The sequence below is a fragment of the Plectropomus leopardus genome, chromosome 1 (assembly GCF_008729295.1).
Source record: "Plectropomus leopardus isolate mb chromosome 1, YSFRI_Pleo_2.0, whole genome shotgun sequence".
Classification (NCBI taxonomy): Eukaryota; Metazoa; Chordata; class Actinopteri; order Perciformes; family Serranidae; genus Plectropomus; species Plectropomus leopardus.
Genome location: NC_056463.1, coordinates 38,335,436 through 38,363,236, shown reverse-complemented (window position 1 = coordinate 38,363,236; position 27,801 = coordinate 38,335,436). Strand labels below are relative to the sequence as shown.

The window sequence follows — 27,801 nt, the reverse complement described above, 5'->3', positions numbered from 1 at the left end:
TATACTATGGAAACATGATAAACAACAAAAACAGAAAAACATATCTGGAAAGTGTCACTGTAACTAGCAGAATGAGGTCAAAACAACCAGCTGAGTGAGACAATCATCATTGTCAGCTATTTTAAAAATGACTTCTCATTTAAAAAATGCCAAGGATGTGATGGGTTTGCAAACAAGTGGATGAATGGATAATGAACTATGCAGAGTTGGATTCTTCATCATCTTAAAAATCATAAACATAAAATCACTGGTTAGCTTTCGATCCCATTAGACCTTTCGGGGAAACATCAGAAGACTTTATTCTCATTAACAATTAGATGACATTAAAAAAAACAACAAAAAAAAACCTAATCCAACAAAATAAAAGCCAAACGGGATATCCGGTTACACCGGAAAACCGGCTTGTCCCCACACCAGGGAAATGGCCGTCCTTTTTAAAATACATCAGCAACAAATCTTGGCGTATAGTAGGTAACGTGGATGTCTTTCATTGACCGTATTGTTCTGTTGAGGACTTGTCGCTTCACTGTTTGGTTCTGTAAAATTATGTTCATTCAAATGTTGCGTCTTTGTAGATCTCATGAAGTGTGAATTGTGCTGTTAGCTAACGTTAGCTGCCAGCCGGCTAGCGAGTTACCGTTAGCTGCCAAGCTGAGAGACCGAGACACCGGTCACCCAACACTGCTCGGTCAGCGCTGTCAATGGGAAATATATAGGACACCAAGTCGGAAGAGAACGGTCTTTTTAGTATTAACGTACGTGAACTGACCGGGGAACCCCGTGCCTAAATGCCCGAACAAGGTCCCAGGATGAACGGGTTTTCTCTCGGCGAGCTGTGCTGGCTGTTCTGCTGTCCGCCCTGTCCCAGCCGTATCGCAGCTAAGCTAGCTTTCCTCCCACCGGAGCCCACCTACTCGGTGCACACCGATGCTAACGGGGTAACTAGCTTGCATTTAACGGAACGTGCGGACTGGCAGTACTCTCAGAGAGAGCTGGATGCGGTGGAAGTGTTCAGCACCAGGAGCAGCCGGGGGAACCGGGTCGGCTGTATGTTTGTGCGTTGCGCTCCGAACAGTCGGTACACACTGCTGTTCTCCCACGGTAACGCCGTGGACCTGGGCCAGATGTGCAGTTTTTACATCGGCCTCGGCTCCAGGATCAACTGCAACGTGTTCTCCTACGATTACTCAGGCTACGGAGTCAGCACCGGCAAGCCCTCAGAGAAGAACCTGTATGCAGACATCGAGGCGGCCTGGCAGGTTCTCAGGAACAAGTGAGTATCAACCACAATGATGACATGATCACTGATCAACCAATGTGCTCAGCTGTCCGGTGTTCATGTAGCAAGCTAGTCTCAGGACTAACAGGCTTCACCTTCAAACATTCAGTCAGTAACGGTGCAGGCAGCCCCCCGCTGCGGAGGCTGCTACACACACCGAGCTCAAGTCAATGGAAGGAGAAAAGTTTGACTCTGTAAACGATTCAAAATCAACGACAGCTTCAGAGGCACTGTCTCACAGAAGCAAGCCGCTCTGGTGTAGTGCCAGTGCATTTTTGTGCAAAAAAATATTGCACAAACATTTTGGTTAATTGAAAGTTTTTTTTTCTTTTTTAAATCTGTGTAGTGCATGTATTAATGCTGCAAGCAGCCATGAGTGGGCTCTTGCACCTTCCAGCAAGGCGGGGGTGCTTGTGGGATGGCAATGAGTTTCTGGAACCTTTGGACAGCCTTTGTACATACACATAAACACACACACACCGACATAATATGCAGTTGCAAGAAAAAGTATGTGAACCCATTGGGATTACTTGGATTTCTGTATAAAATGTTTTCTGATCCTCATCTAAGTCACAACAATAGACAAACACAGTCTGCTTAAACTAATACAGCACAAAATATATGTTTTCATGTTTTTATTGAGCAAAAGGTGGAAAAAGTATGTGAACCTTTGGATTTAATAACCAGTTGATCCTCCTTTGGCAGCAATAACCTCAACCAAATGTTTCCTGTAGTTGCAGATCAGACCTGCACAATGGTCAGGAGGAATTTTGGACCATTCCTCTTTACAAAACTGTTTCAGTTCAGCAATATTCTTGGGATGTCTGGTGTGAATGGTTCTCTTGAGGTCATGCCACAGCATCTCAATTGGGTTGAGGTCAGGACTCTGACTGGGCCACTCCAGAAGGTGTATTTTTGTTCTGTTGAAGCCATTCTGTTGTTGATTTACTTCTATGCTTTGGGTTGTTGTCCTGTTGCATTACCCATCCTCTGTTGAGCTTCAGTTGGTGGACAGATGGTCTTAAGTTTTTCTGCAAAATGTCTTGATATTGGTAAATTCATTTTTCTGTCGATGACAGCAATCTGTCGAGGCCCTGAGGCTGCAAAGCAGCCCCAAACCATGATGCCCCCTCCACCATAATTCACAGTTGGGATGAGGTTTTGATGTTGGTGTGCTGTCCCTTTTTTTCTTTACTCATAGCGTTGTGTGTTCCTTCCAAACAACTCAATTTTGGTTTCATCTGTCCACAGAATGTTTTGCCAGTAGTGCTGTGGAACATCCAGGTGCTCTTCTGCAAATTTCAAACGTGCAGCAATGTTTTTTTTGGACAGCAGTGACTTGGTGTCCTCCCATGAACTCCATTCTTTTTTTCATGTTTTGATTATCGTAGATTTGTCAACAAAAATGTTAGCACGTGCCAGAGATTTCTGTAAGTCTTTAGCTGACACTCCAGGATTCTTCTTCACCTCATTAAGCATTCTGCGCTGTGCTCCTGCGGCCATCTTTACAGGATGACCACGCCTAGGGAGAGTAGCAACAGTGCTGAACTTTCTCCATTTGTAAAAAATCTGTCTTACTGTGGACATATGGACATCAAGGCTTTTAGAGATACTTTTGTAACCCTTTCCAGCTTCACACAAGTCAACAATATCTTGATCATAGTTCTTCTGAGAGCTCTTTTGTGCGAGGCATGGTTGACTTCAGGCAATGCTTCTTGAGAACAGCTAACTCAAAAGTGGTGTGTGTTTTTTATAGGTCAGGGCAGCTTTAACATACACCTCCGATCTCATCACATTCATTGGACTCCAGGTTGGCTGACTCCTGGCTCAGATTAGCTCTTGGAGAAGTCATTAGCCAAGGGGTTCACATACTTTTTGCACCCTGCGCTGTGAATGTTTACATGTGTTCAATAAAAACATGAAAACACATGATTTTTGTGCGGCATTAGTTTAGGCAGACTGTGTTTGTCTATTCTTGTGACTTAGATGAAGACCAGAACACATTTTATGATCAATTTATGCAGGAATTCACATGCAAGGTTCACATACTTTTTCTTGCAACAGTATGCATAAGTTTGATGGTCTGGCCCCCTGAAGTGTCTAGTTAGAAAAATCCTGGCCTTGGACAAATGTTGACCTGTTGACAGTGTGTTCTCTGGCATTGGGAATACAGTATTTAGCGTGTCTACCCGCGTTTTCCGTGTTTTAAAAAGATGTGTGCACGCGCTAATTTTGGTGGTGGCGGTGTATGTCAGCTGCAGTGTTACGCCCCTGCGAGGTGTGTAAGAGTGAAACACTGCATGGCTGCTCGTCTCTCAGTCATCAAAGGTACGAGGTGGTCCCACTGCCACTGTTGGGCTGTATTACTTCTTAAAACATTTACTGGATACTTGTGAAGTTATCACATATTTAATAATGGAGAGCCAACAGTATTGTTGTTGTCTTGCATCATATTATAATACAGACCAAAGGCTGATCATTACTTCTTATAAAATTAATCGGACTTGTCGATTACTCATTCTGGTCATGCCTCAGATTAATTTGACCGTCTAAATGCCACCGAAAGGAAACAAAAAGAGTGTCTTCCGACCGAGCATAAAAATAAAACCTTTCATTGATTCTTAACCCTTCAGAGAGTAACCTACCCAAGTATGAACCGGTGTTGATCATTAGGCTGTCCTTAGGGGAGCGGAGCACCTGAGGAGGAGAGTTTTGTTTATTCAATATCTTTTTAATTACATTTGGTGGAAAAGTATTAAGACAATGCCCTTAAACGGAATTGAATTTCAAAGTTGGTCCTATTGCTCAGCCTCAGGTCTCTGCCAAAGTAAAGCAGCTAGAAAGACTGTAAAGGTAAAGATTTGTTTTCACAAAGGGCAGTTGCCTTGACATTTTAATAATTGCTTAATGAGTTTATTTCACTTTTGTTTGAAATTATGTTTCCCACCATCAGGCGTCCTTGTGGTGTACTGCCAAGTTTTGTCCCCAAACCCCAATAGCTTCGGTCACCACAGTTTGGGAGTGTCACTGTGGGTTGGAAAGACATTTTGGGATTGCTGTTGCAAAAGAAAAGTAATGGAGCGTATTTTGAAAGAAGTAGTGTTGTTAGTTACCCTTTCACTATTAGGGTGGATAAACAGTTCATAGCTTGGTTGGATTTTACAATAAGCCAGTGGCTTGCGTTCATTGGTCTTCCACAGGCCTCATCACATCAGCATTAACGGCATGAATTTGTATGACTGATTGTGCTCAGAGACGATCAGCCTAACCTTTAAAAATAGGTCATCAGTGATCTTTGTGATGTGCACCACATGGACTGAGACTGACATAGTGATTCCTCAGTAGAGCCCGACCGATAAGGGATTTTAGAGACCGATGCCGATTTTATAGTGGAAAAATTCACCAATTATCAATATAGTGACCAACATAGTGAATATTTGAGGTGGAATGAAAATACGACATTGCTATGTGGATTTTTAGTGGTTCCCAAAGATATACTCTTGCTGGGTGGCCCGCCCAGACAAATTGAGACCCGCCCAGGAAGATAAAATCTGAATTCCACTGTTTTTCCCAATCAACAATGTAATTTTATAGCGCACACAGACCGTCCGCCCTCCAGCCCCACCAGTGTTTCCTATTGAGTACAAAGACTATGGCGTCCAACATAGTCTGATTTGTCCTGCCATAGTCTCAATGGAGCTGGACTGTTCATTAAGAGCCGTATTAAAACACTGCTGAGTTATTTGTAGCGCAGTAGCAGCAGAGATGCGCAGCAGAACGTCAGGTGCATTAAAAGTGAAACTGAACCGTTCATTCTGCTTGGCCTAAAACTGTCTTTCACTTACAGAATCTGCAAATACCTCCTCTCTTCTATCGATCTGATCAGCTGTGAACCCATCAACAGATCAATTATCCACCTCAGGAGTGACATTCAGCTGCAAAGGAGATAAAAAAAACTGCATTCATGGACCTGCAAAAACGTCAGATATTAGAGTGACACCACAGATAGTGACACTAGCTGCTACTCTAAACATGTAGCTGCATCAAGGATAAATGTAATTTCGTTTTTTAAACTTTGTTTAAAAAGATGACCAAAAAATCTACCTTCTTATTCTTATTCTTATCCTTATTCTTATTCTTATCCTTATTCTTATCCTTATTCTTATCCTTATTCTTATTCTTCTAAATAAACAGCAGTACTGTTCAGTATCAGTCATTTGCTGACTATTTTAATACTGCCAGTCAATTAAGGGCAGGTTGTAAAACAAGAAGCAGCTTCTCAGCATTTACATCTGCCAGGGAGCTCCTCTTGTCCTCATAAATGTTCCCTATTGTGCTAAAAACCTTCTCACTGGGGACAGAGGAGGGTGGAAGATTATTCTGTTTGAGTTATATTGGAACTATAGAGTGGAACATTCCCCAAAATGTCAAGATGCAGCACAGCTACAGAACAGTCCCTAAGCTGGCCTAACGGCTTTGTTGTGATCTCTGCATATTTATATGTTCTGCTTGTTGGGAGTTGGAGGGAATCAAACATCAGATATCAGTTTATTCTTTCAACATAACTGCGCTGGAAACTCACTACACCTGAACTGCAGCATCTCCTCGTGTCCTGTCACCGTCACACACACCTGGTACAGGAGCAGAGAGAGGGGGGAGATGCTGGGCTGACGACCGCTTACAGCGGTGTTTGCGCGGTTACTGAGAGCAGCAAGCATGGTAATAAATGACAGTATATTTCCTCCTTGTTCCCTGGTTATCTAAATACGTCGGTAAATATGTCTCTTGTTGCTTTTTAAATAGAATGTTGCAGAGAGGGTCTGAAAAGCCGCTAAACGGTGATAAAGTCGACACATTAGCAGTTGTCTCCTCCCGTCACCCTGGGACCTTAGATCGTCTTGTTTGTTTGCAGAATGATTGGGCCATTGTCTATAAACTTAACATTATGTTTTTCAATGTGGCTTACAGTGAAAACACCCTGCTACACCGTCCCCTCTACTGTGAGCTAGCTCTGCTACATGTGCTTCAGAGTGCTAAGAGTAGAGTACAATGGAGTCCGAGCGCACTCTGATGGACAAACTATATAATGAAACCATTTCTAAACCACCCAGGCATCATTTTCTGCATTATACAGTCTGTAAAGAAAGTTTTATTATTGGCGCATATTGGAAAAAATTTACGCCGATGCCGATATGCTTCTATATGTATCGGCAGATAATATCGGTAAACTGATAAATTGGTCGGGCTCTATTCCTCGGCATTGTTTCTGAAATGCTTTTATTTTTAATATCACTGACTAGTGACCAGTATACGTGCCTTCTTGGAACAGAGCCATGCCCAGATGGGATAAGCATCCTGTAAAATGTAAGGAGCTCATCCATGCTCAGATTCAGTGGCTTATCCTTCGTCTGGGTGGAGTAGAGGTTTGACATTTCAATTCAACAATTTCAATTGTTATCTTTCTTAGGGTGCATACATTAGCAGGGAAATATCCATTGGGTTGCAGCAGCTTTCTTGTATGTTCTGCAGCATTTGGGCTGTATACTGTGCGTTTTTGAATCATAGCAGCAGCAGGCCTCTTTGATTGTTATAAGATTTGATCTTTATTTGTGACGTTATTTTAGCTTTGCCCTTTGCTCCTCTGGCTGGCCCCTTCAGTGGGTGGAGGCCCTTTGCTGTTCTTGCTGTCCTGGCTGGACCTGCTGGCGGGTAGAGGGCCTTGGCTCTTCATTATCAACAAAGGGAAGGGGTGGATAATGGAGGAGGAGTGGTGAGGCGGAGGTCATGATCACTGATAATGTTGTTGTCTGTCTACAGGTTCTGTATATGAATTCAACAAAAACTCTCTCCTATGTTTATGGTAACATATTTTAGTAACCTTTTGTTTGGGAGCATTGATGCAGTCATCCTCTTGTCATGGTGCATCCAGGAAGTAAACAGCTCTGGCTATGTGACAGTTTACACCAAATGTGTGATATTGCACATATTTCATTGAGACCCTTAACTACTTTAATATAAGCTGAAATGCATTGAAACATCATTCAGTAATATTTTTAGAGCCTTAAAACTGAAAAGTTATTTTGCAGCCATTGTTGTGACCAGTGGGATCAAATGGGTTAATGATTGCTGTTTTGAATTACTTTTAAGGTATAGTGTTGTCTTGTTTCTTCTCTGTAAAAGCACTTAATAAATGAGTTTGTCTTGTCTGTCTGTTGTGGTACAGGTATGGTGTAACCCCTGAGAACATCATCCTGTATGGTCAGAGTATCGGCACTGTGCCTACCATCGACCTGGCTGCTCGCTATGAATGTGCTGCTGTCATTCTACACTCCCCGCTCATGTCAGGGCTACGGGTGGCCTTTCCTGATACACGGAAGACCTACTGTTTTGATGCCTTCCCCAGGTGAGTTTCACATACAGCAGCATACTGCACATGCACACCATAGAAGTGCTTACCTGGGCAACTAGCAACCATATTTTAAAATCACGACAAAACTCACAATGTTTTAGTCAAGGAAAATTTGTGACATTTTAGTCAACTTTCAGTCATTACTTTTGGTCAAGGTGTTTTTTTTCTATTTAAACTTATCCAGTTAGGCTAATACAGGTCCCAGTAATTATAACCAAGGTGCAGGTTATATAGAAAATGTAATTTAAATGTTTTTTAAAATACAACTACAAATAACTTCCACACACTCAGAAACTAGCTCTAGTTTTTCACAGGATGATTTACAAGCACCACTTATTGATCATCATCTGAAAAGCTCAGAACACAAGCCTCAAACACTGTGACACCATAAATAAGTCATTTGAGACAACTGGGATTTGTACTCAGGTTCATTGAAAACTGACTTATTGATCCCACTGTTAAAAAGCAGAAAAGTAACCTTATTTCAGCTTAATTTTTTTTTTCCAAATCTGCAACAAGTTAATCTTGAGGTTGAAAACTCAGGTCCTCTCACAGAATCGCTGATTCAAATGAAACTTATAGCTGTCGGTGAAAAGTTTAGACTGTTTATATACAGCAGAGCTACTCTCACAGATAACTGGCCCTCCTAGCTGCCCGTCGAACAGCGTCAAACCAGAAACCTTCTCGAGACTGTCTAGATCTAAATGTAGTGCAGGGAACAGATGTGAAGAGAGGACGGCGGCTGCTCGCTCTGCTGGGGTTCGCTGAGCTAAATGCTAACAGCCTCTGCTGCAACTAACAAACTCCACAGATACAGATAACAGCTCCATCATCCATAGTCAGACTCACACTGCGGCTACTTTACTGCTGAACTACAACTCCCAACTCGCACCAACAGCTGACGCTGCTCCAGTGTGAGTGTTTGCAGGCTCGCGAAACATCCTGGTGTTGACTATTTACTGGAGTGTCCAGCCAGCTGGCCGGTCCTCCAGTCTCATACTGTTGTTTGAACAACATTAGAAAACAATTGCACGCATGGCTGTTTTTGTCAGTTTTGAAACTTAGATTTTGTCACAGTTCATATTATTAAGATGTTGTGGCAGTACGGGAATGACAAGATGAAGAGACTGAGTGGAGTGGAGTCTGTTCACTTCAAAACAGCAACAACACAAACTCAGGACAAACTCGGAGCAAATGAGCTGGTAAGGCAAAGCAACTTCCCAGAGTCCCCTTCTCTCAGCTCTGAACTCTGCTTCTTAAAGGGGCAGCAGTCTCTGGTGAATGTCTCTTTATTGTCTCTACAATGTGGGTCACCACAATCTGTTTTTAACGTGTTTTTGTCATGGAAAAAAGGTCGTTGACAAATAATTTTCATCATAGTTTTCATCAGTGAAATTAACACTGGTTGCCACTGTTGTAAACCATCCCAAAATGCCACATCCCTTATGTCAGCATGCAGTCTTCCTGCCTAACAGTGTTTATTTTGACACCTGATTTTGATTTAGTTTTAGTCTTGAATATCTTAATCTTTTGGTAGAAATTAGTTTTAGTCAAACCTTAGTCATTTGAATTCTATTCTTTTTAGTCTGGTTTCCATCAGTGACATATAAGTCAAATTTTTGTCATGCATTTTACATTTTTCTGTCCTTTTAGCATTTTGAGCCATTTTTGTTGTGTAGAGTTACCATGGTTACCGATGTTGTTCTTGTCTAACACTAGTTGTTGGAAATGACAGTGTCAGGTTTTTCCTACACTGCACACTTTTCTGCAGTTATACAATAAACTGACTCTGTTCAGTAAATCCAGTTTCCATAAATCAGTCTCTCCCAATAATGTCAGGTGGCATAACTGACAGAAACAGATGTTCCTGATTGCAGGGTAGTGATGCAAACCGGTCAAGTAACTAAATTATCTTCTGAACAAGAGATGTTTTTGGGGGTAGGGAAGGACACTGCATTACTCATCAGAACTCCATGCTAACTTTTTAGTTATGATACATCAGCACATACTGTAAAACTAGCCCTGGCATTTATTTGCTTCCATAACTGAACTCAAAATGAGACAGGCTTTTAATTTCCTTTGCCCAGAGCTCTCGCTCAGCAAAGATGAGTGGAATAGACAAAGGAGGATAAAGAGTCTTTAAAGTAGGCGTGAAACACCACCGTACACACTCCCCTGCGATAACATCTGTCCAGCTTGCAGTGGCTGAGTAAAGCATATCTGCAGTCCGCTCTACGAGCAGACCCACGATATGTTGAAGATCTTCCTGGAGAACACGATGCATGATGCTGTCACCTAAACCGAGCACGCTGTGACTGTGTCGTACTTTCTGAAGAGGCAGAGTCGCAACTGCACAGCTCCTGTGGATAAATACATCCGTCGCTTATTAAAATCCTTAAAATCTGTTCCGCATAATATGAGCTTATATTTAAGTTGTCTTGGTGGCATATCTTATGTGTCACACCACATTAGGTTTTTTAGTGTTCTATTAATGAATATATTTTATCTTTGGCATATTTTCCCACCAGATAGTTTTGGCCCTTGATATTTTCATCTGGCGCATCACTGTACATGAAACCGGCAAAAAGCTGGCAAATGCCTGCCAAGGTAAATCCTGGTGCACACTTTTGATCAATGACACTGACTCTGGTTCTGACTTCACATGACAATATTTACAACTTGTATGCATTTTTATGCACAGTGTTCTGTTTCTTGATTGGTGAACCCTTGCGGACTAAAAGAATAGAAATAACTGAAGAAAGGACATATTTTCGGACTTAATGACCACTTCAAAGGTAGGGAGTAATCACTTTTTTTTCTCTTTCTCTTACTCTTTTCTGTGCCTGTAAATCTGAACAAATTATACTTAGGTGTTTATGGTTTCCATAAAATGAACTGAACAGTTGAATTGTGGAGAATCTAACTGAGCTATCGAGCATGACCATATGGACAAAAGTGTAAATATTTATATTTGTGTATATATGATCCAAGCAGCTTAGAACTAGCTCAAGGGGGTAGCAGGCGAATAGGATGGCTGTAAGAGAGTTTATACATCCAAAGAACTTCTATTAATATTCTGTTAGCATCAATGGTAATCTGACCCAGTGTCTAATTGAGGCACGTTTAGATGTTAATATGTGAAGCTGCACCTGGTTAGTAAAAGGTGGGCTCTGGTTATTGGGGCTGGGCGTGTAATTGAGGTTTACAGTAATTTTGGTGCAACAGAAATTTTTGACTGCACCGTCTGATGCCGTTATAAAACATTTTTGTCAGTTCTCATACAAATTGATATTTTCTTAACACATAATGTACATGATTTAATAGGTCTGTGTGTTAACTTTTGTTGCTACACTATAAAAAACTATTTAATTTATAATTAGTCTTTTCTGTGAGAGCTCTCTCGCTTTCTCTCTGATTCAAATTCTGATGGCTTTGTTCGCTGTGACACTGTAAAAATTGCCAAAGCATATTTAAATGTTGAAAAGTTAACATTAACATCTCTCTCAAATTCAAATTCAAAATACTTTCACTGGCATGAACAGAAATGTGTTATTGCCAAAGCAGTTCACAAAAAAAAACATTTTACATATTTCTCTCTCTCTCTTACTCACACACACATTTGTCACAGAGCTGTGTGTGAGTTGGCCCTCTTCTCCATACACAGTCTGAATCAAAACATGATCATGCGCGAGGGGAAAGATTGTTTTTGGCTTGTCTCCGCAGTGAAGATGGCTGACGGAATTCCTGAATAGAATCGGTCTGGAGTTCACAAATGGTTAGTATCCAAAAACCTCTCCACATATTTGTCCAAAAGTGATGAATTTAAGTTAACTGTAATCAGTCCTGTGGTTGACACAATGCTGTTGACCTCTTAGACCCAATTCTTTAAATAGGTCCTTAGCAAGCGTGTAAGAAGCCTGGCTAGTAGGGATAGCCAGCCAGACAGTTAATGTCAGAAATGCCTTGTCTGGGTTATCGTGGTTAGCAAGCTGTACTCATTTTCTAGTTGATATCGAGTGCTCGTGCAGTTTTAGTTCGAGCAATGTGATCAGCTATCGAATGACTTTAGAATATCTGCAGGATCCAGCCGGTGCTGCTGTGGCAACTGAAGCATCAAAAGAGAGGGTCAGGAAGGGAGAGCCAGTGGTGGTGAATGAAGAGTGGGATGTAGGAAAGGAGGAGGAGGACAGCAGGAAAAGGAGGCTGCTGTGGGAGAGCCAGCTGGCGTAGAAGCAGCAGGTGAGACTCACAGCAAACACAGAGAAATCCAAAAACAGAGCAGGTCAGAAAAGCAGATTTCTCTGGAAAAGGGGCCTCATTTCTCCTCCTCTGTGCTTTGTAGACCGGATGTCAGCAAGCAGTGAGCACAGACACACTGGATCTGATCCAGAGTTGCTCAATAAGCTTTACTTTAAGACTTGGCTTTACCACACGCTGCATGTTTAATTTAATATCTGTGGAATGTGTTTTATCACGAATAAATAATAGAAATAATATTTCGATTTCTCTCTTTTGGGTTTTTCTTCCTGTGTGCTTAATTTAAAGATTAAAAAATGATCACAAAAAAGAAAAGAAAGCACCTATGTAGCAAATTTGATAAATGATTGCTCCACTTTTTAGGAATGTTTTGGCGACTATGCAGGCATCACAAGCCTGCACCTAAGAGAGGCCAGAGAGGCCTTTTGTTGGGTTGAGAGCAGTGAAATCCTGAAGGGATCACTTGAAACCACACATGACTACAGAACTCCTCCAGGATGCCATCACATGTCAGGCTGCTCTCACATCTGGTAGCTCCCCATTTCAATAGCAGGTATTTATCATTTTAATGCATTTAAATCATTTTCTGTTTGTTTTGTCATTTGCAGACATCTAAGTGATGGGCTGCTTTGAGCCTGCTGCTGTTTGGGAGCATGAGGCAGAGCCTTTACTGGCTTTTAAAAACTGAACTGGCCCAACACAAACTACCCAAAGCTTTTGAGCCGGGTCAGCTTCCAGGGTGCATCTGCTTTATTTGCTTTAAAAGTAAAGGTCGCCTAGCCATTGTTTAAGGTTAAACTCAGTCATTACAGTAATTAATAACAAATTGAAAAGTGTTTTGCTTTTTCCCCCTTTCCCAATGTAGAGATTATACAGAGGAATAATGCTAGGTCTCTTACAGAAGTCATCAAAGAGCCAGAATCAGAATCATCACAGGCAATGAGCCTGGAGGTCGATGAAAGCACAGATGTGTCTATATCCAGGCAACAGGATTTGCATGTCTGGTATGAGAACATTTATTTAGTTTGCTGTCAGATTCTCATAAATCCTAAAAGCTGTAATATCTCTTTCTTTCTCTTTCGATGTGCTGCGTGCTACGTGTTTAACGTCCTAGTCATGTCTGAGACTAGAGACAACTCGCCAAAGTAAATAAGACGAAGCAAAAGCTCCGTGACAGGCGATATTGAAAAGTAGATGCACTTCCCAGTTTCAAATTGGAAGTGTGGCAGATTTGAGCTCCCTTAAGTCAAAGTAATAAGGCGAGAAGATAACGGAAAAGACAAAAACAGTCTGTAAATATTGCAAGAGGGTGTTGAACTATACAAATAGTACAACTAAGCTGATGCAGCATGAGAGCCGGCATCAGGAACCCTGGTCAGCCCCGCCTACACATGTTACTTCTTAATGACGACTACACGGCCAAACCACACTGACAAGCTGCAACTTTGGTAGCCCAAATGAGTACAAGAGCCAGAGAGAGAGCCCAACTTAGCATTCAGGAGGTGGAGAAGACCAACTTAGTTCTTCAAACTCGCCCTCTCTGCTTTCCCCTCTAGCAAAAGCAAACCTTTCCACATGAGCCACCTCTGTCCCAGTGAAAGATTTTTTTAACAGCAGGGGACATTGTGAATGTGCAGAAATGTATTCATTGCATAGTTTGTGTTTTGCATTTATACCCTACCTCAGAAATAAAAAGGGATTCTTTAATTTGATATAGAAAAGAAGAGATTGCTGGATGCAGTATTTTGTATAATTTTGTTTGAAATAATTAATAGAATATTTTTCTGTCATAATTTTTCTGTAATCCCATTTAAAAAAAAAAAAAAAAAAGTGAGAAAATCGTGTCGTGAACCCAGTATAGTGAATCGTATCGAATTGTGACTTGAGTGAATCATATAATAAATATTTAAAAACATCTTTCTGCTGCTGTCAATGTCATGTTTAGATTTTTCTTTGTGTGTGTATTTTTCTGACCGAAATGCACAGACATAGCTGCCTGGCTGACTCTGTCTTTGTCCCTCCTTGTCCATCTTTACACGTTTTTAGCTGTGACATCTCTGCCTTTACTAATACTATACGGCTAGTACTACATACAGTAAATGCATACGTTTACTTTGTACTCTGGTCTAATAGCTACTGCTATTAATGTTAAGTACTCTGCAGGAGCAGGCATCTGTTCAAATTTCTAGGGCAATTTTCCAGTTATTTCTAAGATAGTAATGTATGGTAATCTGATACCTTAGTAGTTATTTGTTAACAAATAATCACTGTGTCTTAAATTGCAACATTTCTAGGACAAATGCTGGGTCTCTGAGCGCAGTCCTCAGTCCACGGTAGAGGAGGCAGTGGCTAGAAGAGGGGCAAAGGGATTCTCCACATTACAGATGTGTTTCAACAGTTTACCTCTGGACTGATGTTTTTCCTTATCTTGCATGCCTTTGTAAAAATCATTCAAAAAGCTTTCTACACTATACATATATATATATATATATATATATATATATATATATATATAATATATATATATATATATATATATATATACGCACACACACACACATATATATATATATACACACACATACATACATACAGTTGAGGACAAAATTACCCCCCCCCCCCCCCCCCCCCCCCATGAAATTTTAAGTTTTTTTCATTTTATATGCTTGCATTATTTTACTTTGCACACAGAAACAAAATTATTTAAAAAAAAAAAAAAAAAAACTACCAGGGTCAAAATTATTAGCCCACCTGATGCTAATAGTCAGTTGTGTATCCTTTTTGCTGGATAACAGCATGCAGTTGTAGTTTGTAACACGTCTATGACACATCTCCTGAGGAATCTCAGCCCATTCTTCTTTGGCATATCTCTCAAGCTCCTCCAGATTTGATGGTCTTCTGGCATGGACCCTGGTCTTCAGGCCAGTCAGTAACGTTCACTTTGGTCCTCTGGAGGTAGTTCTTCACCAGGAGGGACGTATGTTGGTTGTTGTCATGTTGGAAGACAAAGTGACGACCCAGACCCAGTTTTGCTGCTGACTGCTAGAGGTTTTTTTTTCAAAATCTTGACATATCCTTCTTTCTTCACGATTCCTTTGACCTTGACAAGATTCCCAGTTCCAGGTGCACTGAAGCATTCCCACAGCATAATACTCATAAAACCACCATGCTTAACTGTGGGAATGGTGTTCTTTGGGTTATACGCCTCTCCCTTCTTTCACCAAACATTAGCAACGTCTCCATGGCCAAAGAGCTCGAGTTTGGTCTCATCTGACCAAAGGACGCGTTTCCAGTATGCATAATCTTTCCCCAGATTGTCCTCAGCATACTTCAGTCTGGCTTGAAGTGTGTCTCTTCTGTAGAAGTGGAGTTTTTCTTTGCCTGCATCTTCGCAGTCCATTTCTGTGCAGGGCTCTAGTGACTGTCTTCGTTGACACTATTATTCCTGACTTGGCTAGGTCATTAACTACTGTTTTGGTAGTTGTTCAAGGGTCTTTAAACACATATCTCACTAGTTTTCTTTCCAAAGTCTTTGAAACCTTTAGCTTTCTACCTCTGCCAGACTTGTTCTGTACTGTGTGGCTCTCTCTGAATTTCTTGATGATACTTCTCACTCCACTTCTTGACACTTGGAAACACTGTGATAACTTTGTATATCCTTCTCCTGCTTTGTAAGCACCAACAATTCTTTTTCTGAAGTCTAAACTGATTTCTTCTGTTTTTGGCATGATGCTTTCTCAAGTGACAGCTCATAGAAGTTTTGATACTGTGTGTGAAAGTGTTGGACAACCCTCAGTTTTAACTTGACTGACTGATTGATTACAAGCTGTGAGCATTACAAAGTTAAAGCACATGAACGCACAACAGTGGTTTGTGCTTGGTCTCAATAAAAAGGTCAGTTCTTAGAGGGGGCTGATAATATTGACCCTTGTAATTTGATTTTTTTCTAAAATTATTCTGTTATTGTGTGCACATAAAATTATTTTATGCTTTCTAAAGAAAGCTAGTATTTTTAGAAGTGCTCTACTGAAAATCCCCTGTTGTGTTGAAAATGCACTTGGGAAAATTTTGAAAAAAACTTACAATTTCATAGGGGGGCTAATAATTTTGTTCTCAACTATATATATATATGTATATATATATATATATGTGTGTGTGTGTGTGTGTGTGTGTGTGTTTGTGTTTGTGTTTGTGTGTATGTGTGTCTCTTTGATTTTTATATATTTCAATGAGGTTTGTTTACATGTCTGACCTATACTAAAGCAGCTTTTTTTTGTGTGTTTTTTTTAGAACTTTAGGTTCCTGTCACAATTCAGACTCTGAGGAGCATCACAGAGGCTTGACCCTGGAGTGTAGCACACTCACTTTATGTATTGTTTCTGTTATTTAACACGGTGTTGTAGTTTCAAAAACACAAATCTGGCACACCATTGAGTCTCAGTTAGCGGCATGTACAGTTAAAACTCTTGACTCAGAAAGAATGTATGAACATGGCCTGATGAAGGTCTGAGGACCAGGATGTTTTGCTTGCTTAACAGTTCTTTTAACCCTAGTTTTGCCTCCAAGGACCAGATTTACAATGAAAATTGCACTTTGTACAGTTAATGCATGCAGCTTTCATTGAGTTTGCTGTCACAATCTGCCTAAATTCAGTGGCCCAGTGAGAAACCAATGTATTACTCAGTCAGTTCCCAGACTGACCCTTGGACTGACCTCCAGATGCACACTGCAAGGGAAAGAGGAGCTCAGGTGGAGAATTTTACCTGCAAAAAATTATTATTGCAAATTTTGTGGCCTTAGTATATCTAGCAGAGTACACAATCCTCCTCTCTCTAAATTTGTATCCTCCTGTGATTTACATCATCCTCCTGGAATTGTATATGCAATGAAGAGAGAGTTGCAGCCTGCAGATATGAATGACATGCAAACTGTAACTCCAGCCTGGTGCCTGTTTGGGAAATACAGTATATATGCATCTGAAGCTGAATCAGTCACATCAGTGCTTGATGGCAGCAAAAATCTTGGAAAATCTAACTTTATTAGATGGTGGGCTGAACATGTGCTTAATGTTATTGATGAACTCCAACAGTAGAATAAGCAATTTTTATGTATTCTTCAAAGTCTGATAAAATTTGTGCTCTGGTTTGATCATATATTTTCACAAACTTAAAGCTTCAGTAGTCTGTCTGATGAGGCGAATTAGTTAGAAAATACTAACTAATTGCATACGGCTTAAATAGGACCCCAGACTGTAAACATGCAGAGTGGGTCTGTGGGTCTGATGTTGCTGAGTGTTACATTAGCTGCATTAGCCGCTTGTAAGCCTACAGGAATAACAACCCCCCACCCCCAACTTCTCAGTCAGCAGCAGGTGTGCTGTCTGCTGTCTCCCCCGGCTCACTGTCACAGGTAGCTGACACGACAGACAGGATTCACAGCCTCTAAGCTGACAACATGTCCTCTTTGTTTCAGTGTAGGACATCTAAACACATTCCTTTGCAGCATGTCAAAATGGCAAGGTGTTAAAGTGTTATTTATCCTGCTGTTGTTTGCTCTGCTTAATACAGAGTACAAATTTTGTTTAATTTCCATATTTGTGATAGAGCTAGATTGACTATTGTATTAACTCTAATACATAATTTGATCTGTACAGATGAATGCCTTTTTAAACTACTGCTTCCACTTATTTTTCTGAGTCACCTTATTTGATATCCGATACGTCTGTCATGATGTCTGACATTTTTATTGCATAAACCTTAACACATTTATACCTTTGCTTACATATCTGGATACAGACAGGGAAAAATGTGTGTACTTGCACAACAATGAACATCATACTCTTTTTAGATGCAAGTTGGACCAAACTTGTTTGAAATTCTCTGGAATGGGTGAATCCAAATACAAAAGAAAGCCACATTGTAGAAAGAGCTGTAGAAAAATAATGTGACCTAAAGGACGGCCACATTCCAGATGTGCCAGCTCATGTTGGCTGTCATGCAGAATGCTTCATGTGCTGTGCTTATGAAAGAATTACTGAAAGAGGCCAAAAGAGGAGAAGAGACTGCAGGAGGTTGATGGTTTTAAAGCGGCTCTGTGCTGGTTAACCAGCTGTTTTGATATTGTACATTTTGTGTATAAACAGTGAGAATCAATTTTAAATGGAATCAGATGATTCTCTGAAGATTAGATTTGATGAAAGTTGATATAGTAATATGTTGCACTGCATCCACTTTTTGTGGTGATGTGTAGTGTTTATTGTGTGCTTTTATTGTTTGCTGAAGTGTTGTTTGTATTTTTGTATTTATGTGAAACAGTTGATGTCCTGGGACACAAGACAAATTTCAGAATTATTTCTGACACTAAAGTGAAACCTTAAAGAATTAAAGCGTAGAGTGAAGCCTGCCTCAGCCTGTCTTAATGAGCTGTGAGCTTCTTTGTGTAAATGTGAATGTGGTGTCAAATCTTGTCAAATCTGTCTTACCAAAACTGTTAAATTCAGCTGCTTATCAAGAAGAAATACATTTGCTTGCTACCATTATTCAGAATAAGGTCTTTGGTGGTAGTTCAATCCAAAAGAACTGGATGTGTGGTAACGGAATTTATGAGACACAGAAACTCGACTGTTAAAAGAACTGATTGAATTATATAGACAAGTGTATTAGCTCTCCATACATGCTAATTTCTCAATACCAAGTGAGGCACTGAGTGCTCCCAATGAGTCATCAATCCTCTGAAGTCTTCATTCTAGCCTGTCAGTACCATAGCGGGGAGGGAATTTGACTGATGTTAGACTTGGTACCATGACGCCACAACTACCCTGCTGCTCTGTCCTGCCTGCTGAATGTGGTGCAGATTGGAGATTACGCCATGACAAGTGTTGCTGCTCATCATGGCTGCTACATGCAGGAGTTGTGGCCTGCCTTTTTTTTTTTTACCTTTCTACTGCCAGAAGCAGATAAGGCTCTCCTCCACCTGTCTGCTTCACAGCATAAACACAGCAGCCTGCCTAAAGGTTCCTGGTTGAACAAGCCAGCACCAACAGAAAGATGAAATCTGTTAGCTAACTTGGCAACAAGAGGAACAAAGCAGATATAGGGCCAAACTGCTGATTCTGTAAAGGTAATTGAGCCACCAGTTTCCTTTGCCTGGCACTGCTGATACAGCACAGCAAAGATTGCACCGCACCAGTTCTCACATCACAACTTCATCAGATCAATGCTTTGCATATCATTTAAAAAAAAGTGAAACTTAACAAGATAACTAATGATTCATTGTCACCTTCTTGTCTATTAGAACACACACACACACACACACACACACACACACACACACACACACACACACAACACACACACACACACACACACACACACACACACACACACACACACACACGGAGCAAGAAATGGCACTGCTGGTTTCCTGAGTTCAACTTTCCACTTCACACTACATTAAAAGTGAACTGAGTTTGAGCTAGCTGTGCTCTTTTTGTGAGTACAGTTTTCCACCACAATGATTTAAAATAGTCTACTTATAAAATGTGTTTAAATGTCAAAATGCAGTCCAAACCAACCTTTAAAAGATGAGAATGATGTGACCCTCTTCTCCTGTTCTTAGCTTCATGCTGTCTGTCTCCATACTAACCTTTAATCTCTGTCTCCTCTACAGTATTGACAAGGTTTCCAAGGTGGCATCCCCAGTGCTAGTGATCCACGGTACGGAGGACGAGGTGATCGACTTCTCCCATGGTTTGGCCATGTACGAGCGCTGTCCCCGCGCTGTTGAGCCCCTGTGGGTGGAGGGAGCCGGCCACAACGACATTGAACTGTACGCCCAATACCTGGAGAGACTCAAGCAGTTCATCTCCTTTGAGCTCCCCACCTCCTGAGGGGAGCTCGGCACTCTAGCCCGGGTTCATCTCAACACACTCAAGAAGCCGCCTCTTTATCATCTCCCAACTTCCTCTGTTTGCATGGGGCAGGGCTGGAGTGAGCTGGTCACACTCCTCTCCGCTGTCCTGTGAGCCATTTCAGGATAGGAATGTGTGGTGGACCGGAGGTGGAGGGGGTTTTAGATTGTTGAGGTGCAGCCGAGAGTGAGGCCAGTACTGACCAGGAGTGAAGCTTTAGCTTGACACGTGCTGTCCCTCAAAGCTGGCTGGTGTTCCACATGTGGACGCAGTTTGCCAGTGAGCCCAGGCAGGCAGTGTTCGCACTTGCTTCTCAGTGTCGGTTCATTTCTCACCTGCAGCTGTCCTTCCTTCACTCTGCCTGGCTGAGCCTCTGTGTGCCACTGTCTCTCACTGTGACCCTCAGCCTCTCACTGCTCCCTGCTCCTCCCTCTGTTTCTCCCACAGTCCTCGCTTCTCTTTTGACCAAGTCTTTGCAGTGTTCAAACTTGATTTTTGTATTCTTTTATACCAGGTGAAGAAGTATCAGTTTTGCACCTCAAGATGCAATTGAAGTTTGTTTTGTTTTGTTTTTTTTTACTTTTTCTGTATTTTTAAGTTATCATTCAGGGTTTACCAAACAATTGCACTTTTAATGTGCAGATATTTTCAGGTAATGATTTTTTTCTGTGTTTGGACATGTATGTATATGTTGATTTCTTTTGTCATGTGCATTCCATGTTTACTTAATGGCAGGTCAAACTTTTTATCAGCTGGCGTGTGTGTTTAAAAGCTGTTAACCAGGGTGCTCACCTGCACATCTGGACTTTGTAACTGTGATCTTTGTAGTCCTGATGCATGCTTCTCTCACACATAATGCCAAACTTCATTGAGAAATTAATTGTAGTCCTTGAATGTTTTGGAGCCACCAGTAAATTCAGCATACAGTCAGTACCTTTAGTTTTTAAAGTGGTAACATTTACAAGTAGTTTTGCTGTTAATGGTGCATATAATGCACCATGGAAGGCTGTTATTAAAATAGATTGTGATTGGTGGCTCATTTATATGTATCATGCTGAATTTAACACAGAATTTGTAGGATGCCTCAGCAGGTCATTAAGTGAACGGATTGGATCAATCGATCAAACATCTTGACCCTCAGCACCTGGTGAAGCCATTGGTAAAAAAGGAAAATTGCACCATAACCCACAGGCTAATTATCGTGGTCATTTTGTGTCTGCATCAAAGTTCTCACTTTCTGCATCTGTAAATTGTATCACACCAGGGGCCAGATGCATAAACACTGTACACCCAAAAACCATCCATACGCCTTTCCTCCATACATAAACTGGTATTTATAAAGGAGGAATGTGCGGTGAGAATGTGCACGCCCCATGTATTCTACACACAGTTTGAGCTTAGAGAGCTGCAGTTAAGAAATGGAAAGACATATTTTAATGTTGTTTACTGGTTCTGTTATTGTTGTTTTATTCTTTTTTTGCAGCTTACACAGCAATCTGTAAAATGTCAATCAAAAGGACGCTTATAAAGTTAATTTTAAATTTTGAGTGATACATATACATTTCAGCATTATTATGTGGAGCATTTTGTTAAGTTAGTTTCCACATGAGCGCTCTGAACAAATTATTGATTCTTCTGACATTTCATAATGATGACTGAGATTTCACCGCAACAATGATTTGCACAAATGTAAATTAATGATACAGACGCTACAAATATCGACAGCTGTGCGTAATGACAGCAGCTCTGGCACCGTTGGAGAACCTCGCCGATGCAACACAGTTGGTGAAATTGCTCCTTCTTTACAATTTTCTCACTGACAGGTGTAATGATGGTGAAGGGGCACGTGTCAATATGCAAACACATGTTTAAGGGCGTTTCTATGTCCATTTATAGTCAACTGTGAGTGTAGAAAAGAGGCTAGTGCCCGTGCGCCACAATGATTGAGACTTACTGTATCAGGTGTACACACGGCTTTATAAATCTGACCAAAAACAATGCATTTGCATAGTTGTGCCTGTGTGCGTACAGAGCTTTAGTGGTGAATCTACAGAGTTGTATGCATCTGGCCCCTGGTGTGTCCCCTCGCCTCAAAGCAACACAGCAATGAATATCCCAAATGTTGGCCAGTGCAAAGGCTTACCTTCATAGAGGAGAGGGCAGCAGGCATCGGGGCTACACTTTTGTAAAGTGGAGATCATGTGCTAATAAGACTTGACAACTGGTTCAAATGGAAATACACCTGACTGGGTACTGTAGAGTGAAGCTGGGGAGCATGGTGCAGAGTTTACCTGCAGGAAGAGGACACTGAACTGTGAACTGTGAACTCTGCTCCATGTCAGCGTCTTCACAGTGAACATGCTGCTGCTGGGTTCAGCTGTTATCAGTCATTTCACACTATAAAATAGGCCTTATGTTGGTAAACATTTCACCCGGTGCTGTGGACTACAGCAGGGCTGTCGTGGTCTTCAAGTGGCCGAGAACTGCTGCTATTCATCTGACACAACAACCAGTCAATCACTGTGAAAGACAAACAGTTTAGGGACTACTGACATGACAGCAAGCTATGAAAACCAAATTGAACCTGACCGCTGTCAGCCATGTGTTCCCACCTCCTCCGTACTGATACTGTTGTCTCTGAGCCCTGGGATAGTTACTCTTATCCAAGCTCAAGGCCCAAAGACATCATGAGAAGCACGGTGGGGAAATGGAGTGCTGTGGAAGTCAGCAAAGCATGCCAGTCACCTCTCATATTTGTGGACTCTAACTTGTATCAGCTGTATTTGAATTTTTTGTTCTTTTCCCCCTGCAAAGCAAAACACTACAGAGTTTAGTAAAACACAGAAAAAGAAGACTTGCTGAACATGTTTTCAGAGAAGGATTATGTTTGAGGGATATTTGCATAGCAATTTGTGATGATCATATGCTTGATCCGTGTATCGATGTGAAGTGGTTTGTCAGTTGAGTTTTAGTGTTTTCTGATTATAGCTAATGTTAGGCCGATGTTTTTGGATAACGAGCCCTCGATCATCTCTAGTATATTTCCTCTAGTTCCTCTTTTTACAGGAAATGAAGAACCAACTTTAGTCCTGTTTATTGTTTTGATACTGACATTTTTACGAGGTTTTCCAGTCGAAATGTTGATAGATTTACACTGTCTCTAAAGCTGGTTTGTACGATAATCCTCTGTAATGATATACTTCAATATCTTCTCTATACATATTAGTCCTTATACAGGGCAGTCTAGTCTTATTGATTTTAACACTGGAATCATAATATGCAAATGAAAGGCAGATAAAGCAAGAAGAATTCGATTTTGGTCATGTGTTCAACAGATGAAATAAGCCTTAAATATGCCATGAAACAGATTGTCATACATGTGGCAGTTGTTGCAAGAAGGCAGCACAATGGATGTTTTAATGCAAATAATGAAATAAAGAATGCATGGAAGTGTGTGTCTGACCTTGTTCTTCTGCTAAAAGCACTGATGTAGTATGACTGTCAGCCCCACGAGGCTTCCCTTTAAGGGGTCGCTTACCCAAATTATGACCAAAGAATAGAACTCTTCTCTTACATCTGCACATTTACACAGATAGATTTTTTATTTTGTATGATTTAATTTTTTTTGTAGCGCTTTGAGATCAGTGGGAATTTGAGACAGCTAGATATTGTTATAGGTAAGTGAGAAAATATATTTTTCATAATTTTGTTGAAGTGACTTGGTCAAAGATCAATGGCATATTTCCAAAATGTCATCAGTGGGTTTTCACCTATCATCCATTTCTGTGTTTTTGTGAAAGTCGGCTAGAAGGATTTTTGTGAATGTGTATTGGGTGCAGGGTATAATTAGCTGCTTAAGACCATCCTGGTGATGTGAGCTCATCACTGTGTTTCTCTCTTTGCATCAGTCTGGACTCTCTCCCCCTCCAGAAGCTTTCAGTGGGCGGGAGAACTCACCTTGGCACACAGACTTTGAAGCCTCTCGTATAAATCTAGGTCAGAAAAATGTCAAAAAAGTATTTTCCTCTGAGAAACTCAGTGAGTGCATCTTCTTGTAGTTGTTTAACTGTTGTTAATGACTCTATTTCTGCAATAACTTCACTTACTGCTGTATTTACTGACATCAGAGTTAGTGCTAGTTGCTACAGGAGCCGTCCGCCATTAAGCCTGCATTTTACTTCATCAGCGACAATGCAGTCCCTAATTAGCCCCGATTGGATTGTAATCTGGTGTATAGTGTCGCAGAGAGTCCAGACTGATACAGAGAAACAGAATGTTGGACTCACACCATCAGGACGGACTCAACAGGCTGGGGTATAATACTTGCTAATACCGTGAGATACAAGAACTTCAGTACCAGTAACAAACTACTAAGTACTTACCTTACTTTGAGAGAACAAAATCCTCAGTTTTTATTTACAAAAGAAGCAAAAGGTCCAAGATCCAAGAAGAAAAACCCTCTAATAGCCCTTTGTTCAATCTTTAAGTGTTGAAGCAGTATCAGTACAACCCTCAGTTCAAAGTTGTACCTTTAGTTGGCTCTGCTGTACTTCCAGGCCCAGCTGGAATGCAGCTGCATTCCCAGCTGCGCAATCACCAAATCACACGCACTGCATGTAAGTGAAAGAAAACACACATGCATGAATTAACTACTGCCTTTATAATAGAAAATAGAAAATCAACAGAATATCCAGTAGGGGATCAGCAAATAGCAACTGCAGGTGGCAAAGGGCAGAACTTCTTTAAGTCAGTCCACTTTTTCAATCTGAGGAATACATTTTTGGGATGCCCTACCAATGGAAATAGGTCTGGTCTAACTCAGCTAAATACACAAATACACCAAATCCGTGAGCATGTTAAAGTGTCGTTCACTATTGAAGCTCTTTGTAACCGGTCCCGACAACGTTATGTTCACCTCACTTATTAAAGTGACTTATTTCCCACCAGAAACTAACGCGTGTAAGCGAGTTGTTCAAACACAGGTAAACCCACTAAATATGAGCGATTGGCTGCATTCCCAATGCCAGTAAACAGACCGCTCCAACACGTGAGTCTGCCTTTCTGTCACCTGGTATGTGTGTGTGTGTGTGTGTGTGTGTGTGTGTGTTGTTTTGTTGGTGTGTCCGTGTGACATCACAGACAGGCATGAGAATAGGTAGACAGCAGTGGGAACAGAGGTCTTTGAAAACTTTACAGTGGTTTCTTCTCTTTATATATGTCTTATTTATTCTGTCCTTCTTTCAAACTCTGTGCAGACTAACTTGAAATAATGTTTTCGCACTGCTTAGGAGTAGATGGACGGTAATTAATGGTAGCACATCATTGCATCTTGCCAGTTAAGGACCTGCAATCGCCACATTCATCGTGGTTTTGTGTTCTCATGAGTGCTGATTGAAGCCAGACGCAATAAAAACCTGTGACTTCTGCAGAGTCATTTGACCAGGGTGTGAATGCCGATCGTACTCATTCTCATTGCATTAAAAAGCCAGATGTTAGCGGGTCTTAGTGGTTTTTTTTGTGCAGTGGGAATGCGGCTTTAAACAGTTTTGATGAACAGACCCTCAAGTGTTATAGATATGTATAGATACGTAAACTAACCACAGACACTTGCCTTGTTCATGGACTCAATTCAGAATGAGTATGGTCTAGGAGAATATGTCTGGTTAACTCATTGAGTGCCATTGACGTATATATACGTCAAAGTGTGTTTTCTGCGGCTGGCACAAGGGGGCGCTCTCACACTCCCTGTGTGTAATTTTGGGGCTGCTGGGGTTCATAGTTGTAGTACAAAAGACGGTAGATCAAAGCATTAAGTGGAGTAGCCGGTATCAGAAAGCAGAGTGATCTGTATGGAGGTGATTCAAAACTACAGCAATGAAGCTACATCAATTCAATATTGGCATAAAATGTCCCCAAAAAATTGAGAGGGTCAAGGGGTCAGTTTCACCGGCAGACGCTGGAAGAAACTCTCATTGTCTCATTGATCTTGCAAAAATATTCTGTGGTTCTTGAAAGATGAATCAAAATGGCCAGAAAAGCTGGCACAAGCCACTTTCTATTATATAATAGGGCTGGCACTCAATGAGTTAAGGAAGAGACCGCCTCACTGGTAGCGACCAGCAGGAGTAGTTATGTCTGTTTTATTGTTTTTGTACTGTAAAGTCTCGTCCCTGACTGTTGAATGAATGTTAATCCCACTATTATCTATCGACCATGGATGTGACATATTGTTTTTGGTGTTTTTGCCACTGTTTGTGGCAGCGTTTTCTCTGAATGAGTTTGCCCAACCTCATCGACTGAAGTACAGCTGTGAGTGTCAACTCCAGTGCCGCAACATGGAAGTTGGGCTTGATCCTGGAACAGTGATTCCAATGGCAATCTTGAGGGATGTCAGGAAGAATGTTGACTCCAAGACAAACAATGTTCGGAGAGGAGGTGTGCGCCATAGATCACAGAGACAGCAGCTGCATCGGATTCTTTTGCCTTCTGTTATAATCACCAATGTTCATTCATTAAGGAACAAAACAGATGAACTTCAGGCAAGTGTTGAGTTTCTTTCTGGGTACAGACACTGCTGTATTATTTCACTCACGTAAACTTGGCTCAAAGACCCTTTTTCTGACGCTGAGCTGGAAATTGAAGGCTTTGGGATTGTCTGTCTGGATCATGACGCACATCTGACAGGGAAATCCCAGGGAGGGGCGTGTGCCTGTATGTTAACAATTAATGGTGTAAGACTGTGGTCATGAGGGAATCTATGCACTCCTGATATTGAACTCCTATCTGTGTCACTTCCGCTTTTTTCTTTGCACCGTGAATTCCCACAACTTTTATATTCACCCTTGGGCAAATGTTGATAATGCAATGGTGACCCTGGTCAAAACTGTGCTGTGTCTATTTGCCCTGATGCACCCAATTTTATCATGGGTGATTTTAATCAGTGTTCTATGGTTAAGTCTCTGACATACTTCTCCAAGTACATCACCTGTCCAGCCAGATGGGGTGGAGTGCTGGACTTGTACACCATTAAGGGAGCTTCCAAAGTCTATGTGATACCTCCTCAGGGTTTGTCAGACCAAAGTGCTGTTCATTTAGTTCCCACTCATTGATCTTCCCTGAAAAAGGAAAAATTGAGCACAGAGTCGTCCTGGTCTGGACTTAAGACTACAATAGAACTAAAGGCTCGTTTGTAAAATCTCATGTTCTGACTAGGATGATTGTACTGGAACTGTATCCAGTTATATGTCTGAAAATTTCGTGATCCCTTGTAAAATGTGTGCTCTTTTCCCCAGTAATAAGCCATGGATTAGCAAGTCACTTAAATATGCTATCAATAAAAAGAAGCTGTCTAATAATGAGGGAAATAAAATTAATAGGAAGAATGCACACAAACTGGTTAAGAGAGAGAAATTAAGATAAAAAAAAAAACACTATAAAATAAACACTGAGAGTGAATTGGATTCTTGGTGTTCAAGGTCTGCTTGGAAAGGGAGCAAGTCCATAGCGGGGATGCAGAATGGAGAAAAAAAAAGTAATCTTCCCTGGGGTGCCCATTAGCTCACCTGGTAGAGCAGGCACCCCATGTATGGAGGCTTTGCACTTGCCGCAGCAACCGTGGGTTTGATTCCCGCCTGCAGGCCTTTGCTGCATGTCACCCCTCTTCTGTATCTGTCCTATATAATGAAGGCAAAAAGCCCCCCAAAAAAACCTAAAAAATGTGAGGTTGAATTAGCTACAGATTTGAATCCTTGATTTTAATGATGAACTTTCTAATATTAGAAATTGGCCACCAGGCTGCGAAATAAAAATTGACGAGGTGACTGTAATTTCCAGGGTCATCTAAAGAGAGGAAAAGCCGTGTTGCTGATGGCCTTGGAGGAAAATTTTTGAAGAGTTGTGCCAGTCAACTTAATCAGTCAGTCAGTCATTTTCTGTAACCGCTTGTCA

At 41.1% G+C, this 27,801-nt stretch overlaps 1 protein-coding gene across 1 annotated transcript; it reads left to right on the top strand.

Moving 5' to 3' along the window:
* Positions 1-442: 442 nt before the first annotated feature.
* Positions 443-23,309, top strand: abhd17c (abhydrolase domain containing 17C, depalmitoylase). Its single transcript, XM_042484738.1, has 3 exons — positions 443-1,273; positions 7,503-7,682; positions 19,614-23,309. Exons 1-3 carry the CDS (start codon positions 789-791, stop codon positions 19,831-19,833), a joined length of 885 nt encoding a protein of 294 aa, XP_042340672.1. The 5' UTR covers positions 443-788; the 3' UTR covers positions 19,834-23,309.
* The last annotated feature ends 4,492 nt before the right edge of the window (positions 23,310-27,801 follow it).

Coding starts and splice junctions, on each gene's coding strand:
- abhd17c (XM_042484738.1), top strand. CDS start 789: ATGCCCGAACAAGGTCCCAGGATGAACGGGTTTTCTCTCGGCGAGCTG. Junction 1,274..7,502: donor TGGCAGGTTCTCAGGAACAA/GTGAGTATCAAC, acceptor GTTGTGGTACAG/GTATGGTGTAACCCCTGAGA. Junction 7,683..19,613: donor TGTTTTGATGCCTTCCCCAG/GTGAGTTTCACA, acceptor TCTCCTCTACAG/TATTGACAAGGTTTCCAAGG.